The 19953-nt window shown below is 44.1% G+C and overlaps 1 protein-coding gene across 10 annotated transcripts in view; it reads left to right on the top strand.

Annotated features, from left to right (window-relative positions):
• The window catches only part of LOC109866128 (bromodomain adjacent to zinc finger domain protein 2B), a 98364-nt gene extending 80393 nt beyond the window's left edge, over positions 1-17971 (top strand). For 5 of the 10 annotated variants that reach the window (XM_031794517.1, XM_031794497.1, XM_031794507.1 and 2 more), the window contains 21 exons: positions 174-239; positions 1139-1204; positions 1689-1733; positions 1999-2025; positions 3121-3186; positions 3474-3614; positions 4231-4485; positions 5422-5657; positions 6371-6445; positions 6741-6978; positions 7182-7244; positions 7350-7494; positions 7679-8379; positions 8740-8992; positions 9164-9319; positions 9990-10150; positions 10297-10505; positions 14485-14620; positions 15417-15763; positions 16308-16451; positions 16569-17971. In XM_031794517.1, coding sequence (XP_031650377.1) covers positions 174-239; positions 1139-1204; positions 1689-1733; positions 1999-2025; positions 3121-3186; positions 3474-3614; positions 4231-4485; positions 5422-5657; positions 6371-6445; positions 6741-6978; positions 7182-7244; positions 7350-7494; positions 7679-8379; positions 8740-8992; positions 9164-9319; positions 9990-10150; positions 10297-10505; positions 14485-14620; positions 15417-15763; positions 16308-16451; positions 16569-16725 — 3687 coding nt within the window. In that variant the 3' untranslated portion in view covers positions 16726-17971. The remainder of the gene's footprint in view (positions 1-173; positions 240-1138; positions 1205-1688; positions 1734-1998; positions 2026-3120; positions 3187-3473; positions 3615-4230; positions 4486-5421; positions 5658-6370; positions 6446-6740; positions 6979-7181; positions 7245-7349; positions 7495-7678; positions 8380-8739; positions 8993-9163; positions 9320-9989; positions 10151-10296; positions 10506-14484; positions 14621-15416; positions 15764-16307; positions 16452-16568) is intronic. The other 5 variants (XM_031794501.1, XM_031794522.1, XM_031794524.1 and 2 more) reach the window with 5 other exon arrangements.
• Positions 17972-19953: the final 1982 nt, after the last annotated feature.

Genomic DNA, 19953 nt, shown 5'->3' with positions numbered 1-19953 from the left:
AATCCCAGTTGGAGGATTCAACCAGAATTTCTGGAATACCAGGGAATTTATTGAAAATTCATACTATTTTGCAACCTTAATCTCCATTAGAACTACATATACAGGGACCCTGTTCTAACATGCATGACTGTAGATTGAATTCATTTGACCCCCCCCCCCCCTCCTTTTACTAGGAGAAGATCAAGCGCATTCAGCAAATTCAAATGGAGAAGGAGCTCAGAGCGCAGCAGATTCTCGAGGTGAGTTATTGCAGAAATATTCCGAAACACTTCCTTTTTTTGCTGTTGGTAGGACTTTTTCTAAATCAACCAACGGCTATTTCTAAATTATGTGGTTGCACTTTTTCGGTTCTGTCTCCTGACTACAAGTGACTAATGCTTAATTGGTTTTTCACAAAGTGCCATTAAATATTCAAATCTCCTCAGACCGTGATGGGATTCGACACAAAATACCATCTCTCAGACAATAGTCGCTAACAGTTTAGCACAAGGAGGAGAAACAGCTATTTTCCATGCACAGCGCTAATAGAAGCTCCGAAGTGTTTTAGCTTTACTAAATCAAATTTCAGTTGTCAAGCTGCTCTTAACAGGATTCCTCTATGCTTGTAATTAGATATTGAAATGTGTCTTAATTTATTCCGACTGGCTACTGGTATTTTGTAAGAACTACAACTAGTTTGTCTTTTTAGTGTTAATGTGAGGAAATAATTAAGATTGCAATATTCCAGGCTTGACATTGCCAGTAAGTCCCTGCTGCAAGTGGGACTATTCTCATTCAATATTATCCTCTCTGCTCTAAATTGAACAGTTATATGTTGCACATATGGCTATTTCATTGTGTGTTTAGTGTAGTCACTAGAACCAAAATATGTATTTTACCCTGCATGTTGATTTGTGAAAATTGTCTTGATTTTAGTTAATCAAACAATGTTAGCCCTCCCACATGACAGAAATTCATTATTTGCTTCTAGTAGGAACTAGTGATAAAAGCCTAATCTTACACGAGCATAAATGGATTTGTCTGTGTATTTCTGTACTGGCTACCGGCATGTAGTACTGTACATGTGCTGTTGAATGAAGTGTTGAATCTCTCAAGGTTGTTCTGTTGCATGACCTGTAGACCTGTTTTGCATGCACAGACTAAAAGGAAAAAGAAAGAAGAAGCGGCAAATGCCAAAATAATGGAGGCTGAAAAACGAATCAAGGTTAGTTTAGATGTCCTGTTAAAAGAATCAACCATTAATTTGTGGCCCACTCCACCTCCCACTGTTGCCTCGAGTCATACAACCCCTATCGTGTTGATTCCCAATCTCCTCCTTGCACCTCATTGCCTCATTTAGGTGAATGTAAAGCAATGCTCATTGCTCCAAGGGACTGCTTCTCCGTGTTTAGGAAAATCTCCTTGCCACCCAGAGCAGACCTTTTCCATGTTAATCAGTGTCATAAAGGACATTGCATTCTGTCTCCTGCACATCTCAAAACAACAACAACTATGGCATTTCCATTTCACATTAGTTCCAACATGCCCGGGCTCTTTGCCGGTCTGTCAATCAGATTAGTGAGGGATTTGAACTTGCTGTGGAATGAAGTAGAGAAACCTTATCCGTTTGTGTTGGCTGCTTTTTTTAGATGATGGAAATGAGGGGTGTGTTTGGACTGTAATGTCGTTTTATCTTTTTCCCCTTAAAGGAGAAGGAGATGAGGAGGCAACAAGCAGTCATTTTGAAACACCAGGTAGGTATCACTTTCCTGCACCACATGCTGTCCAAAGCCCATTTTCACTTTCAATTCTACTGGAATCTTTTTGGAAGAAGGGTTCTTCTTGATGTAAGTACTTGACAATTCCCTGTCCAAATCTGTCACTTTGTTAAATTCAGTTTTGATGACCCTAGCTTGTCACCTTTCTTTTTGGTGGGGGGGGGGGGGGGTCTTATATGAACTTAGTTTTTATGAGCCTGTGATTTCTGTTCCGTAATACTTTGCCAACTCTTTCTCCCAGGAGTTGGAGAGGCATAGACTAGATATGGTATGGGTATGTTTATTTTTGCACATCTAACACCGCATCGTGATATTGGTTGTGATATGGTTGTTATAGCAATTCATAAAGTGTAGCTCTGGCTGCCGTCATACTACATTCTCCTGCATGGCTTTCGAGCAAAGTGCATTGCGTACGCACGTCTTGCTCTATTTGTTCTTGTACAAGACAAAATAGTCAAGAACTTCTTGACTCAGATTCCATTTAAGGGGAGCAATGCACACTATCATGGTCCGAAAGACGTGACCCTCCATTTCCTTGTTTTGTTGTCGAGTGAATGGAAGTGCTTGACATCCAGGTGTTTAAAGTCAATGTAGAGTATGCTGCACTTACCACCTGACAAATCAGACCCGTCCATCGCCGGCTTTCTCCTGCTTGTTGACATCAGTTTAAATCACCAACCTCAAGGTGAAATGTTCATTCATCGTTTCGTTGCCGTGTTTCTTGTTCCATATTTGAGATTTGATTTTTGTTGTTGTACCCAAACCTACTTACCATAAGTTACAATAGGCTAAAGACAGGCAATGATAGCATTGCTTTAATGCCATGCCATACTGAATATAGGCATGCTCAGTACACGCCTAAGATACATTCATTACTACAAGGCCTCAATCTCCAATAATTTGTGAGAGGTAACTTGCTTTCTGTAGTATAATATTACTTGCATTCTGATATAAGATATTTTGCTTTGCTTTTCACCAGTGAATAAAGAATGAAAAACTGTAGCAGCTTTTAGAGTAACTTTCTAACACAGCATAGTATGACGACGTCTGTTTAATTCTTAGATGCAGTTGTACAAGTAGCACTTCAGTTTGCCTATTGCCAGTATACAGACGCATTCAAGCCGACTAACTTCAAGCTTACACTTTGCATTGACACCGCCCTCATAGCTGTTGCTTTGCCCTTTTTTTTTTCTTTTTTTTTAGATTGTTGGTTGTCATCATTTTATTAACCTCTGAACTTCCGCTATCATGTTCACAACGATGGCCAGACTATACTGTACGTGTCATAGTAAGCTGTTGTGTTTGACGTCTAATATGAAGTGGCCTGGTGTGTGTTGAGCTGTGGTTGTGTGTGCTCTGTCAGGAGAGAGAGAGGCGGAGGCAGCACATGATGCTGACGAAGGCCATGGACGCCCGTAAGAAAGCAGAGGTGCGTGATTCACAACTCGACCACTTCTCCTTGAAACTGTTAGAGCGGGCTTCTGGCTATTGCCTCCTCCTCTTCAGTTCTTCCTCCCCCTCTTTTTGTAAAACTATATGGAGTGTGAATGAAAGAGGGAAATTGGGCCCAAAGCAATTTTCGGTGAAAGTGCAGCAATTTATAAGCAAGGAAGGCCTAGTGTTGGCCTGAATTGTAATGACATAATCCTTAACACGATTGTCTGCAACGGTGCCGATAGCATGCACTGTTAACTTGGTCTGTAATTTGGACCTTAGGAGCGGGAGCGCTTAAAGCAGGAGAAGAAGGATGAGAAACGGTTAAACAAGGAGAGGAAATTGGAGCTTAGAAGACTGGAACTGGAAATTGCCAAGGAGCTGAAGAAGCCAAATGAAGACATGTGCTTAGCAGATCACAAGGTATACGATTCATAAGAGCTACTAGTGGAAATTCTAAAGGGAGGGATATGAGCCTTCTATGGCTATGAGTGTGCCATCGGTCATAGATTTGTTCTCCAACTGAAAAGGAGACGTGGGCCGCATTGCCATTAGACGATCTCAAACCAAGAAAATCGTTAATACTGGCCACATTTAATCACTTTCAATCAGTTTCTTTGCCTATTACCTATTTTAATCAATATGACGATAGTGTTTTTGACACCGGTTCTTTATTTGTATAGTGATAACGTCTTCCATATCGGAACGCACGAAAGTGAAGTAAACACAGGTACACGTTTTAATTGTGCCATCAAGTGGCTGCCCCTAACACAACACTGACCAGGGGATTTCTGAGAACTGCTTTATCATGATTTCCACCAGACAGGGCATTGAGCCCCTGGATAACAAGTTCACAGATCACACATCAACCCCGTCTCCATACGGCTCTCACTAAACCTCCCTCCATACGGGTCAAGCTCTGTTTGACCTATCGCTCTAGATTTTGCTCTTACACTGCGTTAGGAACCTTGAAATTATAACAAGTGCACAGCACACTACTGTAATTACATGACTGAATGTGTCCTCTCTCCGTGCCCAGTCTCTCCCAGAGTTATCCCGTATTCCCGGCCTGGTTCTACCAGGAAGCAGCTTCTCTGACTGCCTGATGGTGATGCAGTTTCTGAGGAGCTTTGGGAAGGTGCTGGGCTTCGACGTGGACGCCCACATACCCAACCTGAGCGTGCTGCAGGAGGGCCTGCTCAACCTGGGAGACAGCATGGGACAGGTCCAGGACCTGCTGGTGCGCATGCTCTCTGCTGTGGTGTGTGACCCCGGACTGCCCCCAGGACACCGGGTGAGGGACTTTGCTCTTTAGAACTAAACGCACGCACTCACTCGTCACACATTCATAAATACTAAAAGGCATATGTACAATCTGATGAATGCTTGAGCAGCCACGTATATTAGCACTTTCCCACATGGTCACACACTCATACTATCAGCAGTCGCACAGTATATTCTGATCTGCCTTCATAGACTGTACTGTACGCCCTATCCACAGCTTAGAGGGCTGCATTGCAGAGCTAAAGACGAGATTCCCCTACTGTAATCAGAACACACAAGTGGGGCATTATCAATATCTCTGGCTCTGCGAGGCTAAATGAATGGGCTTATCTGTTTTTGGTTGGGTATCAGTGTTTATAGCTCTTAATACAGCTTCCACAGTTATACCCCCACATTTTTCCTAATTCATCAGTATTTTCTCTCCATGCTAATCTAAAGGGCTTAGTCACGCTTTCATGTGGCTTTCCATTATTCTTTCAAGGAGCCCAGATGACTGTCGCCTATTATGGAGCCTCAGTTGACGTCGAGGGAAAATGTATCCCTGAAAAGAGAAGAATGTAGTCCCCTCTAACTGTCCTCGTCTGTGCCTTAGGCTGGACTACATTATGCCCCTAAAGGCAGCGGTTCGATCCCCTGTTCCACCACTCACTTTCTCTCCTGTATCCCTCTACATATCTTTTGCAAACCTGTCAATAAAATGTTAAGATAGCTTTGAAAAAATATACGGGTCACATTTAATTTGTACAGTCGTGTATAGATGGTTATACGATCAACAAACAGTTTGTTGATAAGCAACTGCTTGCTAAGGTTAGGTTTAGAATGAGGGCTAGGGTTAGTAGACAGTTAGTTGAAGCGTCGTTGACAGTTATTGAACCTCTACAAACCATCTACTTGGGACCCTTCAAATAAAGTGTTTACCGATATATGTCCCTCTCCGCCCCGCCAGACCAAGACGGCCCTGGGGGACCACCTGACTAATGTGGGCATCAACCGGGATAACGTGTCGGAGGTGCTGCGGGTCTACATGGAGGCTCACTGTGGGGGGATGGAGCTGCAGACTGACCTGGGGGAGGTCACGGCCAGTCTGAAGACCAAGGCTTTCCAGGCCCACACAGCCACACAGAAGGCCTCGGTCCTGGCCTTCCTGGTCAACGAGCTGTCCTGCAGTAAGAGTGTGGTCAGGTAAGAGAGGACACTGAACTCTTAGCCACAGCAGTCTGGTCTGCGATCTAGATCACAACACTGATACGGTCTGTTATTTAGACAAATGATGTCAAGGTAAGTGCTTTAGGCTTACATGTGGGGAAACTACTTTGTTGATATTTGATGTTGTTCAGTGTCCAATAAAAAAATGATTAAGGGGCTCTATTCAACCTGTAAAGCTGAGGCGTTACAGATTCCGCTATAGAAAAGTAAAGGTAATTTCCGACTGAGCTGACATATGCCTGACATTTACCGCGAAATGCAGTCTCCACTAACGCGGGAAACTTTGCCTTTTAATTTTCAATCACACAATGTGGATTGAATAGAGCCCAACGTTATTCTGAGCACAGATTCTTTTAACTGACTGACGCCTGCGTCACTCATCTTTGAGCATGAAGCGGATTTTGCTGGACATAGTACTGTTTTATTCATTGGCATTTCTTTTTATGTTCTACGTGGAATATCAAGAGTTGTGTTGTCATAGAGCGTTTCATTGGGTTGCATCAAACCTGAAACCCTTTTCAAGTCACTGCCTGTACCTGAGGTAGATTAGGTGACACAACTGGCAATGCTTGAAAATACAATCCTGTTGCTCAAGGAAAATTATGCCACTAAAGCCTTACTTCACCTTTTTTATAATTTGTTTAACAAAGCCGACCTATCTGAAATTGGTGCTTCGTGCTTCTTTGCAGCGAGATCGACAAGAACATCGATCACATGACCAACCTGCGACGGGACAAGTGGGTCATCGAGGGCACGCTTCGCAAGTGAGCACCCGAGTCATGTCAAGGAGCACTCAGGAGAAGACTGCGTGACGTACATTAATAGACCTGTATTACTGAATGGGTGTCCGGTGAAAATGATGGATATCAGAACAGAATTTACTGTTGTCCCGCCTCTATTTCTTTTGTATTGGGACAGACTTGTTTGAAGTTATACCTCGAATAAATGTGAATTTGATTGTTTAGGCTTTTTAAAGGTTTTTATATAGTATGGTATGATACCAAAGCCTAGGAAAACATGTGCCATTCTCTTATCCTCCTGCTGCTTGTCTTGTTCCAGGCTGAGGACCAGCCATGCCAAGAAGACTGGGAAGAGGGACAGCGGTGTGGGGGGAGAGGAGACCCAGTCCCTGGGTACTCCCACCCCCGGACAGAAACGCAAGAGGAAAGGAGGGGACAGCGAGGAGGATGAGGATGAGGACGAGGACAGCGAGGATCAGGGGGATGAAGACGACGATGAGGAGGAGGAGGAGGAGAGAGGGAAGAAAGGGAAGAAAGTGGAAACTTGTGAGGATGAGGTCAGTGAGGAAATTGTCACCTATCCACATGATCTATCCTCTGAACCAAATGACAATGGAGTTGTCCCAAGTGGCACGCTATTCACTGTATTGCACTACATCGTGAATAGGATGCCATTTGGGGCATAGTCTGTCATTGTTTGTCTATTGTAAATGTCAGCCTCTCCTCTGGTGTCAAATGAAATGTGATCTTTCCCTTCCAGGATGATGGGGACCAGACATCCAGTGTAGAGGAGCTGGAGAAATATATCGACAAATTAACCAAGGTTGATACCCAATGGGATCAAAGAGATTTATTTAATTTTTATGAGGGTCAGTTTCCGGGCAGAAAAGACCCCGGCCTTGATACCATTTGTGTTTTCTCTCTCTAGCAACAGAGTCAGATCAGACGGAAGTTGTTTGAGTCGTCCCACTCACTGCGCTCCATGATGTTCGGCCAGGACCGCTACAAGCGCCGTTATTGGGTGCTGCCACAGTGTGGGGGCGTCTTTGTGGAGGGTATGGAGAGTGGCGAAGGTGAGACTTAAAACACTGACATGACATACCACCACACTTGTTGCTACTTACTTTATCAACTCACTATTGGGATAATATCGTTCATTTGAATAACCCAATTCAGCTTCTTCTCCTAGTGACATGGCTTCAGATCGGTAAGGTCTTTCTAGAGCAATGTGGTTAATAATATTACTATCTTTTCCAGGAGCAGAGGAGCTGGAAAAGGAGAGAGAGAGACTGAGGCGCACAGAGCTGGTCCAGGTGAAGGAGGAGGTGGAAAGGAGGCCACAGGAGGTGGAGGGGAGGCTAGGGGCGTCCACCCTGGAGGGTAGCCGTGATAAGCACACCCTCAACCTCTTCCTCCAGAAGCCCGGCTCCTTCTCCAAACTCAGCAAACTCCTGGAGGTGGCCAAGATGTCCCCGGACTCAGACAACCACCCTCACAGTCTGAGCTGTAGTCTAGCCAAAGTCCCCACCACAGTATCTTCCCCTATCCGCCCTACCATTCAGACTACACTACCCAGCAACCCCTCTGCATCTCCCGCTCCGCTGTGTCCAGAGGTGAAAGCGGAGCCTTCCACAGCCCTCCTCAGCCCGTCCTACCTCAGCAGCGGCCCAGGGAAGATCTCCTCCAGCCCCCAGCAGCTCCAGCCCAATGACCAGCTCTTCAGGGTGCTGACAGAGAAGAACTGCCACTGGTTCAGCCTGCTGCCCCGCTCCCCGTGTGACGAGTCGTCCGTCAGCACCAGCTCCACCACCACCCCCCCGGCCTCCTCCCCCTATTCCTCCTCAACCACCAGGCCCAAGTCCCCCTCCTCCCTATCTTCTAATCCCCTAGCCTCCACATCAGCCAGCCCCAGCAATCTCACCACTGGGATCAATAACTTCCCCTTTTCAGCTTTCCAGGTAGGGCCCCTGCACCATATCTCTGTCTCTGATCCTCTAGGATTATTGTTAACATGGTGTAAGCATATTGCTACTGACCGGCATACCAGGCAGTTTTTGATGTTGTCCAATAAGTGCTGTTCTGAAGCTGATTTCCCAGGCACAGGTGAATCCCTGTCCTGGACTAGGTGTAATCTGTCTCTAGGAATCCACCCCCTTATGTTCATGTCTGATTTGTTATTCTTTAGCCGTGTTCCTTTTATCATAGCTTTATTTCTAGACACCATTTGTGCTAGTTGTCAGTGAACCAAGTTCTGCTACATAACATTCTCACTCCTCACCACTGCCTGTGCATTTCTCTGGTTCATGAACTCCTCCAAGCAGGTGAAGTCTGGCGTCCATATGATAGGTCTGCCATTCTGTGGATGGCCCGGTGGCATGATGATCCCCACCCTGCCCTTCTCTGCCAGTCCACTGCCCCCCTCCACGCTGGCCGCTGCCTACCACCATGTGGAGGGTAACAGCAACCCCTTCCTGGCAGTGCCCCCTGGAGAGAAGCCCCCCTCTGCCCCGTCCCCCGTGGTGGAGGTGGCCAAGACCCAGGACTACCCCGACCCACTGCCCATTCCAGAGGGTAAGCATGGCACACTGCCACCCGCTAACAGGAAAGATGGGAGATGACACAGCACATGCAAGCACTGTGGAGGACTTTTAGGTGGCTGCCAAGAATTTCCACTTTTCATTATGTGTTGTCATGGATTTTATTTACAGAAGTCTTAATAACTTATGTGTGTGTGTGTTGTAGAGATGTTGTCAGGCTGGTGGAGAGTGGCAGACATGGAGGAGTTGAGGAGCTTGGTCAAGGGCTTGCACAGCAGAGGTATCAGAGAGAGGGCCCTGCAGAAACAGATCCAGAAACACATGGAGTTCATTGCACAGGCATGTGCCAAAAACAGGGATGGTGAGTTTTTTAGACTAGGGTTAACACACATACAATTATCAAATTACACCCTATTCCTTATAAAGTGCACTACTTTTGACCAGGGCCCATTAGGGAATAGGGTAATACAGTAGTGCACTATAAAGGGAATAGAGTGCCATTTCAAATGAGTCCTTATAGATGTCCAAAGTATCTTGTGACTCTTTAAATCTGACCTTTTTAATAATGTGGTAGCATGCATGACCTCAGTTTTAAAATGACACTGAAATGTCAACCCACTGCAGGGAGAGAGTGGATACATCATTGAGCGCTAACGTGGTATTTACCACCATTCCTTAGGTTCATAATCACTTACAGCATGTTGGCCTAATTGAATGAGGCTGTCTTACAGCTTTGAATTCTGTAACTTCGATGCCAAATATATTCTAAACTGAAGATTGTCTGCATGCATGCGGTTACAATGGCTCATATCTACAGAGCTAGGCAGGGGAGCCCGCCACCCCAATAAAAATGGCATCCCTATATTAGAAAATATCCTTCCCAAACTTCACAGTACATACTAAGATACAATAACTAGTCAACTTGGTTTTAGAAAACAATGTGTTTTTGGCGGTCCTGCGTTTATCCGTATTGACCTGTCTGTCTCTCCCTCTCTCTCTCCCCCTTTCTCTCCCTCCCACTCTCGCTTCAGCGGCGGTGATAGACGAGTCCAAGCTGGAAGAGAACGGGGTGAGCGAGGAGACAGTGGAGAGCTGGTGTGTGGAGGAGCAGGCCATGGAGATGGACATCGCTGTTCTGCAACAGGTGGAGGAGCTGGAGAGGAAGGTCACTTCGGCCAGCCTGCAGGTTAAGGTACAGTACATCCTTTTATAGCACTGTATCCATGTGGTATCTAGTGAAGAAGGAATCTATCTGCAATGGAGAAAGACGACTCTGAATAAAGTGCTCCTTCCGCATGGACGCACAAACAACTGTTTTGTCTTCGTATTTCTTCCCAGGGTTGGATGTATCCAGAGCCCCAGTCAGAGAGAGAGGACCTGGTCTACCATGAACACAAGCCCTTCACTAAGCTGCTTCTAGCAGGAGAGGAGCAGCTTGCAGGGGAGGAGGCGGCCAACGGCGGCTGCAGCCTGGTGCGGCGCGTCAACAACCCCCTAGATATAGCTGTAACACGGCTAGCCGAGCTGGAGAGGAACATCGAGCGAAGGTACCTGAAGAGCCCTTTAAGTCCCACCATTCAGGTCAAACTGGATAATGTGCTGGGTACATTCACTGTCCCTGCTCCCACACCATCTAGTAGTGTTGATGGTGAAGGGTAGGGTCATCCAGATTCCCATTTGAACACTTCTTTGGGCTTTCCTCTGCTTCACTGGGGCCTATTTCGGTTGTCTGTTTCTCTCTCCCTCCTCTCTTTTTGCTGCTGTGTGCATTGTTTTTTCTTCATTTGTGAAGTCCCTTAATGTAAGTGGTTGCATCTGTCTCTTTGGAAGCCGGTCTGTACTGTAGCTCTGCATGCTGCATCACACTGGTAACCGTGGCTCTATGTCAACTCATTGACTTACCACGGCAGCCTAAATGTATCTAGGAGTGACATTGTTACCGACAAGGATGCATGTACACCATGACATTTGTTGAGCTACGGTTGCAAATTTAGCCCTACATTCTGACCTGAGAGTCTAGAAAGAGCTTGTAGAAATCAGGACAGCAATTACTCACCTCGTATTGAAAGACCATTTTTTTCTTAAACGAGTTGGACGAGAGGGACACCCGACAAGGCCCTCATCCCCGTCATGTGCAGGGGAAAGAGACAGAGATATCGAGGACGAAGGTCGGGGTGCCTTGTAAGGATCCGGCGGTGAGTGGGTAATTTACCTTTTCCACCGGTCCTATTAGCCAATTTACAATCATTGGATTATAAAATAGACTAACTACAACCACGTATATTCTACCAACGGGACATTAAAAGCTGTAATATCTTATGTCATCTATATTCTTCGTAGCTGTCTATTTACCACCACAAACCGATGCTGGCACTAAGACCGCAATCAATGAGCTGTATATGGCCATAAGCAAACAGGAAAATGCTCATCCAGAGGCGACGCTCCTAGTGGCCGGGGACTTTAATGCAGGGAAACTTAAATCCATTTTAACTCATTTCTACCAGAGAGAAAAAAAACTCTAGAGTACCTTTACTCCACACACCGAGACGCATACAAGGCTCTCCCTCGCCCTCCATTTGGCAAATCTGACCATAATTATATCCTCCTGATTCCTGCTTACAAGTAAAAACTAAAGCAGGGAGCATCAGTGACTCGGTCAATAAAAAAGTGGTCAGATGAAGCAGACTAAGCTACAGGACTGTTTTGCTATCACAGACTGGAATATGTTCCAGGATTCTTCCATATCTTCCATACCATATCAGTCACTGGCTTTATCAATAAGTGCATCAATGACGTCACCCCCACAGTGACTGTACGTACATACACCAACCAGAAGCCATGGATTACAGGCAACATCCGCACTGAGCTAAAGGGTAGAGCTGCTGCCTTCAAGGAGCGGGAGTCTAACCCGGAAGCTTATAAGAAATCCCACGATGCCCTGCTACGAACCATCAAACAGGCAAAGGGTCCATACAGGACTAAGATCGAATCGTACTACACCGGCTCCGAAGCTCGTCGGATGTGGCAGGGCTTGCAAACTATTAGACTACAAAGGTAAGAACAGCCGTGAGCCCAATGACTCGAGCCTACCAGACAAGCTAAATTATTTCTATGCTCGCTTCGAGGCAAGTAACACTGAAACATGCATGAGAGCATCAGCTGTTCCGGATGACTGTGTGATCACGCTCTCCGCAGCCGATGTGAGTTAGATCTTTAAACAGATCAACATTCACAAGGCTGGATTACCAGGACGTGTACTCCGAGCATGCGCTGACCAACTGGCATGTCTTCACTGACATTTTCAACCCCTCCCTGTCTGAGTCTGTAATACCAACATGTTTCAAGCAGACCACCATAGTCCCTGTGCCTAAGAACACTAAGGTAACCTGCCTAAATGACTACCGACCCGTAGCACTCACGTCTGTAGCCATGAAGTGCTTTGAAAGGCTGGTCATGGCCCACATCAACACCATTGTCCCAGAAGCCCTAGACCCACTCCAATTTGCATACCGCCCCAACAGATCCACAGATGATGCCATCTCTATTGCACTCTACACTGCCCTTTCCCACCTGGACAAAATGAATACTTATGTGAGAATGCTATTCATTGACTACAGCTCAGTGTTCAACACCATAGTGCCCTCAAAGCTCATCACTAAGCTAAGAATCCTGGGACTTAACACCTCCCTCTGCAACTGGATCCTGGACTTCCTGACGGGCTGCCCCCAGGTGGTAAGGGTAGGTAACAACACATACTCCCTGTTCACTCAAGACTGCATAGCCAGGCACAACTCCAACACCATCATTAAGTTTGCTGATGACACAACAGTGGTAGGCCTGATCACCGACGACGATGAGACAGCCTATAGAGAAGAGGTCAGAGTACTGGCTGTGTGGTGCCAGTACAACAACCACTCCCCCAATGTGATGAAGACAAAGGAGATGATTATGGACTACAGGAAAAGGACAGAGCACACCCCTATTCTCATCGACAGGGCTATAGTGAAGCAGGAGAGCTTCAAGTTCCTTAGCGTCCACATCATCAACAAACGAACATGGTCCAAGCACACCAAGACAGTTGTGAAGATGGCACGACAATACCTATTCCCCCTCAGGAGACTGAAAAGATTTGGCATGGGTCCTCAGATCCTCAACTTTCTACAGCTGCACTATCGAGAGCATCTTAACAGGTTGCATCCCATCCTGGTATGGCAACTACTCGGCCTCCGACCACAAGACACTACAGAGGGTAGTGCGTTCGGCACAGTACATCACTGGCGATGTCAGATGAAGGCCCTAAAATTGCCAAAGACTCCAGCCACCCCAGTTATAGACTTCTCTCTGCTACCGCACGGCAAACTGTACCGGAGCACCAAGTCTAAGTCCAAAAGGCTTCTCAACAGCTTCTACCCTCAAGACTCTTGAACAGCTAATAAAGTGGCTACCCAGACTATTTGCATTGCCCACCCCCCCTCTTATATGCTGCTGCTATTCTCTGTTTATTATCTATGCATAGTCACTTTAACTCTAACTACATGTACATATTACCTCAATTACCTCGACTAACCGGTGCCCCCGCACATTGACTCTGTACCGGTAACCCTTGTATATAGCCTCGCTATTGTTATTTTACTGCTGCTCTTTAATTATTTGTTATTTTTACTTAACATGTATTTTCCTTAACTGCATTGTTGGATAAGGGCTTATAAGTAAGCATTTCACTAAGGTCTACACCTGTTGTATTCGGCGCATGTGACAAATAAAATTTGATTTCGCATCGATATACTGTTTTCCCCACTTCAAATAGCAATTATAGGCGCACACCTAAGAGTTTCCACAAGACCTGACACAAATCAATGGAAAACACACACCAGAACTTTTTTTGTAACAGAATCAATTCTATAATGGTGAAAAATCAGACTGGTCATTTAGCAGATGCTCTTATCCAGACAGCCTTACGTGAACAATCAGGGTTAAGTGCCTTGCTCAAGGGCAAAATGACAGATTTTCACCTAGTCTGCTCGGGAATTCGAACCAGCGACCTTTCGGTTACTGGCCCAATGCTCTTAACCATTTGGCTACCTGCCAACTTGCTTAAGTGGATAACGACTGGAGAAAAGCAGCCGGTCTGCTGTTTACCTCTGCCCTGTACATTTGCTTCATTTTGATTGGTCAAGAGAGTTGAGAGCATGTGTATATATGTGTGTGTGTGTGTATATATATATATATATATATATATTTTATTTTTTAGACTACCTGGATATTTGAACAAATGTCATGATATTATTTGAATTAATAATGCCAAATGCCCATCCCTACAGTACTATGAAGCATGTCAGTCACCAGGTCTGTGGAGTATTATGCAGTATCTCTTAATCATGTCCACTGTGACCAAAACACTCTTCGACTCTCGTGGTTTTCTGTGCACTGCAGTTGGCAGTGGGCTTGGTTAATGTTTCTGATTGTTTTATGGGATGTTGTGAGTGGCTGGTTCTCTGATCACGTTGTCTGTCTCTATCTTCTCAGGGGGGAAGAGGAACTGGCCCCGGGCATGAAGGTATGGCGCAAGGCCATGGGCGAGGTCTGCAGCGCCGCCCAACTGTCTCTCTGCATCCAGCAGCTCCAGAAGTCCATTGCCTGGGAGAGATCCATCATGAAAGTGGTACGTGTTCTCGGATAGAGTTTATTTGAAGTACGGTGCATTCGGAAAGTATTCAGACCCCGTGCTTGTGACTCTACAAACTTGTTGGGTGCATTTGCTGTTTGTTTTTGGTTGTGTTTCAGATTATTTTGTGCCCAATATAAATGAATAGTAAATAATGTGTTGTCATTTTGGAGTGACTTTTATTCTAAATAAAAATTTAATGTAGAAGTGTTCAGAAACATATTATATTCTTAAATACAATAAAAGTGACTCTAAAATGACACAATACATTATTTACCATTCATTTCTATTGGGCACAAAATAATCTGAAGCACAACCAAAACAAATTAAAGACAGTCTGCACTTTAACCTCATAGTCAGTACAGAGTACAGAGCCAAAATGACAAATAATGTGTCACTGTCCCAATACTTCTGGAGCTCACTGTATAAATATATACTGACAACAGACAGACGCACACAAATAATGACATCACACCTGCCCAGACCCACATGTTCCCACTGCATCTATTTCCAGTACTTGTAAGACTATGCCATATGTCATTTCAAATTGTGCTATTCTGTTTTTCTGTCGCCCACACATTTTCAATATTTAAATATTAATGCATTTGATTCTTCCACTGTCTTAACAATGATCATTTGATTTCCAGTTGAGGTAAAACATTTTTCTCAATTATTGACGAGTAAAGTATGGTCCAACCCATTGGGTAACTCACCGCCCTCTCATATTAATTAAATTCAACGATGACAAGTGTGATCCTCGCTAAATGCGAAATGCATATTTTATGTCATTCAGGCAAGCGGTCAATCCCCCAAGAATAAGGATAAGAAGAAGAAGAAGAAGCAGCAGCAGCAGCAGAGCCGAGCGGGGGCAGCCGGGCGAGGAGGGAAGACAACCACCGAGGTAAAACAGAACAGGAAACCGTCGTCTGTAGCCAGCGGAGAGGTCTCTGAGGACGATGCTGCCAGCACCAGCAGCAGCACGCCAAAAACAGTGAGTAAAGAGCCCAAAAAGAGGAAGAGCCCAGGAGAGGGGAGCCCAGCCACCAACCAGTCCAAGCAGGACAGTACTCCCGTCTGTGTGAAGAAGGCGAAGATGGCCACATCAGCCAGAGACAATGAAAAGGATCTGACATTGTGCAGGTAACAGTATGATTGAGGTTGCACCATTAGTATAATACAGTATTGACCCAGTAAGTGATGTACGCTTACGATGGTCCCAGATCTGTTTGTGCACTTGTCGACTCCATTGATGTCATTGTCAAGCTAAACATGTTTGGCATGTCAATGAGTGACAGGGAGTTGGCGTTAGGGCTGTGACGATACCAGTATCGCAATATTTTTTTTCCCATGGCAAAAAAGAAAACCAGACGCAGACCTAAGTCTTTGGTCCTTTTTAAAAACCTGCTGTATATAAAATACTGTGTTATAGCTTGGAAAATGAATGACATAATGTTTGTTTCCAACATTTCCTAAAGAAGTTAAACCGCTTCCTGTTTTGTTTCCTTGCCACGATGCTAATGAGTATCGTGATACTGGTAACGTCCCGGGCGCAGTTGCCATGGAATCATAAACAGGCTAGTGCTCAGGCTAACATACACTAGCTGCTGTAGTGTGGGATGCATTGCCATGCTGGACTGTAGTTAATCTGAGGTTCATCGATTTGTTGACTCCTTTTTCTCCATAGGGTGCTACTGGTTGAGCTGGAGGGTCACCAGGATGCCTGGCCCTTCCTTAACCCTGTCAACCCCAAATCTGTCCCTGGCTACAAGAAAGTCATCAGGAAACCCATGGATTTCTACACAATCCGAGAGAAGCTCGTCCACAGCCAGTACGTGTACCATACAATTTTAGTATGAAAAATGATCTGCATACAGTGTTGCCTGATACCTATATGATTCTGTCTCATAAATGTCATAATTAAATGTTTATTTGTCTCAATTTACAGGTACTTGAACCTCGAGACGTTTATAATTGATGTTAACTTGGTTTTTGATAACTGTGAAAGGTTTAATGAAGACAATTCGGACATTGGACGAGCCGGACACAACATGAGGAGTTTTTTTGAGAATAGATGGAATGAGCTGTTAAAACAAACCAACTAGGCTAGTTTGGACTACTTTATCCTCACTATACTGTATGGGACCAGCAGTAATCACGAGCAGAGCAGCTGGATTGGTCTAAAGTCTCTCCGTCAGCAACCAGGGAACCTAAATGAATTTACAACTGTAATTCTACACATTCACTTCAGTGATGTACAGTAGAATGCAGTTTTTTTTTTAAGAGCAGAGAAATGCACCCAAAAGGATACACACAAAAGGGGTGGGTGTTTTTAAAGTGCAATACCATTTCCTAGAAGAAACCACATCGGAGCTGTAACTGGGAACAAAACGTTCCAACTAACTGTACTTAGTTTATTTTTTATCATTAATATTAAAGTGAATGTATTTAATTTAGCCAATTATTTATGAGTGAAAATGGTTCCGTTTTCTAAGACGAGGAAGAAAAAAGCAAAACTGCTTGAACAAAAATCTCACGGAATGTTTTTATTTTATTTTTTTGGACATAAAACTAAAGCCAAGAGAAAAAATGAATTGTTTACACTGCTCTGTGCCGCCGGGGTACCACAAGATTCCTGACGGTATTACTGTAACACTGCATTTCAATGTATCTTTACATTGCTCGCTAACTTCACACGGACAGTGAGGCAGCAATGACATCTGTATATACTATTCATTCATGTTAATATGAAGTATTGTTTGTAATATGTGTACATACAGTATTGTTACAAGAAATTCAATATTGTTTATGCCTTTGATTGTGGTGTTTCATTTCAGTCTAAAGTGATAAATACATGTATATTACCTGTGATGTATATCCTCTGCAAACACTGTGGTCTCTTCAATCTGGGTAATGCCTGCCCTCTCAAATGTGTGTGGAGGATATTATTTCAATCTTTTGGTTTAGCATTCCTTCAAAAGGTGTGTGTGTGTGTGTGTGCGTACAAAATGTCAACTCTGGTGGGCATCGAATTCTGACATTATCATCCTATCGTCAGTATAGAATCCATTGTGATGCACAGTACCTTTTCATAAAAGATGTTCTCTCCATTTGCTTTGCCACAGACCCAAGGACACAGGGCGTTTGTAATAACCACTGTGTTTGAATCTGGCTGTGTCATGCATGGTCTACTGGTGCCATGTACAGCATTTTCTTTGTACCTGAGTCAGAGTACTTGAAGTTCTTTTATTTATGAATATTGTGGGGAAAAGTCACTTTTTTTTGTAGGAGCATAATTTTTCACTAGTGTGTGGGGCACGGATCTAATATAAAGGATCTTTTTCAACTCTGTATTTTGCATTCTGTCATATTTCATTTCCATACTATAACTACAAATATTTGTGTTGGTAGGATATCTGGGCAAACACCGAGTGTACAAAACGTCAGGAACACCTTCCCAATATTGAGTTTGCACCCCTTTTTGCCCTGAGAACAGCCTCAATTCCTCGGGTCGTGGACTCTACAAGGTGTCGAAAGTGTTCCACAGGGATGCTGGCCCATGTTGACTCCAATGCTTCCCATACTTGTGGCTGGATGTCCTTTGGTTGGCGGACCATTCTTGATACACACAGGAAACTGTTGAGCGTTTAAAAACCCAACAGCGTTGCAGATCTTGACACTCAAACCTGTGAGCCTGGCGCCTACTCCCATACCCCGTTCACATACACAATCTATGTCTTAAAAATCCTTATTTTAACCTGTCTCCTCCTTCAGTTACACTGATTGAAGTGGATTTAACAAGTGCTATCAATAAGTGATCACAGCTTTCACCTGGCCAGTCTGTCATGGAAAGAGGTGTGCAAAACATAAGCCTGGTATTTAGCAATGTAATTTGAATGTCATTGGATTATTAGTAGATTTGCCTAAAGAGTCTATATGAGTTCAGGTGGGCCATCTTGCTTCAGAAAACAAAGGACAGGAGGGGTGCTCAACAACGACAAAAATCATGAAATGGGCTTCCAAAGAAAAACTTCCAAAAGGACTAATTTGAGGTGGAAATGATTTGGAGCACAAAAAAAAAAAAGCAGAGATTAGATTTTTGGGGGGACTCTTGTCTCCAGAGTCAGACACCCAATTATCACAAATAACCTATTTGCTGAACAAAAATATGAACACAACAATTTGAAAGATTTTACTGAGTTACAATTCATATAAGGAAATCGGTCAATTGAAATCAATTCATTAGGCCTAAATCTATGGACTTTACATGACTGGGAATACAGATATACATCTAATGGTCACAGATAAGACACGGTAGGTGCATGGATCATAAAACCAGTCAGTATGTTGTGTGACCGACATTTGCCTCACACATTGAGTTGATCATTGCTGTTGATTGTGGCCTGTGGAATGTTGTCCCACTCTTCAATAGCTGTGTGAAATTGCTGAACATGGGCTGGAACTAGAACACGCTGTCGTACATGTCGATCCAGAGCACCCCAAACATGCTCAATTGGTGACATGTCTGGTGAGTATGCAGGCTATTGAAGAACTTGACATTTTCAGATTTTAGGAATGATCAGCATTTATCATGCTGAAACATGAGATGATGGTGACGGAAGAATGGCACAACAATGGGCCTCAGGATCTTGTCACTGTATCTCTGCATTCAAATTGCCATTGATAAAATGCAATTGCAGTTGTCAGTAGGTTCTACCTGCCCATACCATAACCCCACTGCCACCATGGGGCACTCTGTTCACAACCTTGACATCAGCAAACTGCGGTTGAGAGGCCTGTTGAACGTACTGTCAAATATAACATTGTTTAAGGCGGCTTATGGTTAAGAAATTAACATTCAATTCTCTGGTAAGGACATTCCTGCAGTCAGCATGCCAATTGCACACTCCCTCAACACTTGAGACATCTGTGGCGTGACAAAACTACTCATTTTAGAGTGGCCTTTTGTCCTCAGCAAAAGATGCACGTGTGTAATAATGATCATGCTGTTTAATCAGCTTTTTGATATGTCACACCTGTCAGGTGGATGGATTACCTTGGTAAAGGAGAAATGTTCACTAACAAGGATGTAAAAAAAAAAAAATGTGCACAACATTTGAGTGTGTTGACAATTTCTGGATTATTTTATTACAACTCATGAAACATGGGACCAATACTTGGTGCATTTATATTTTTGTTCAGTGTATCAGTATCGACAAAGCCTATTGATTAACGAGAGTTTCTCGTATTATTTTGTTCTATAATTTGTCATTTACCTTGAAACATTTTATTTTCTTACACTGTCAAAATGGGCCACTACACTGTAAATAGGA

The sequence above is a fragment of the Oncorhynchus kisutch genome, linkage group LG2 (assembly GCF_002021735.2).
Source record: "Oncorhynchus kisutch isolate 150728-3 linkage group LG2, Okis_V2, whole genome shotgun sequence".
Taxonomy (NCBI): domain Eukaryota; kingdom Metazoa; phylum Chordata; class Actinopteri; order Salmoniformes; family Salmonidae; genus Oncorhynchus; species Oncorhynchus kisutch.
Note: the sequence above shows the minus strand (reverse complement) of the source record. Positions and strands in the feature narration are given on the sequence as shown.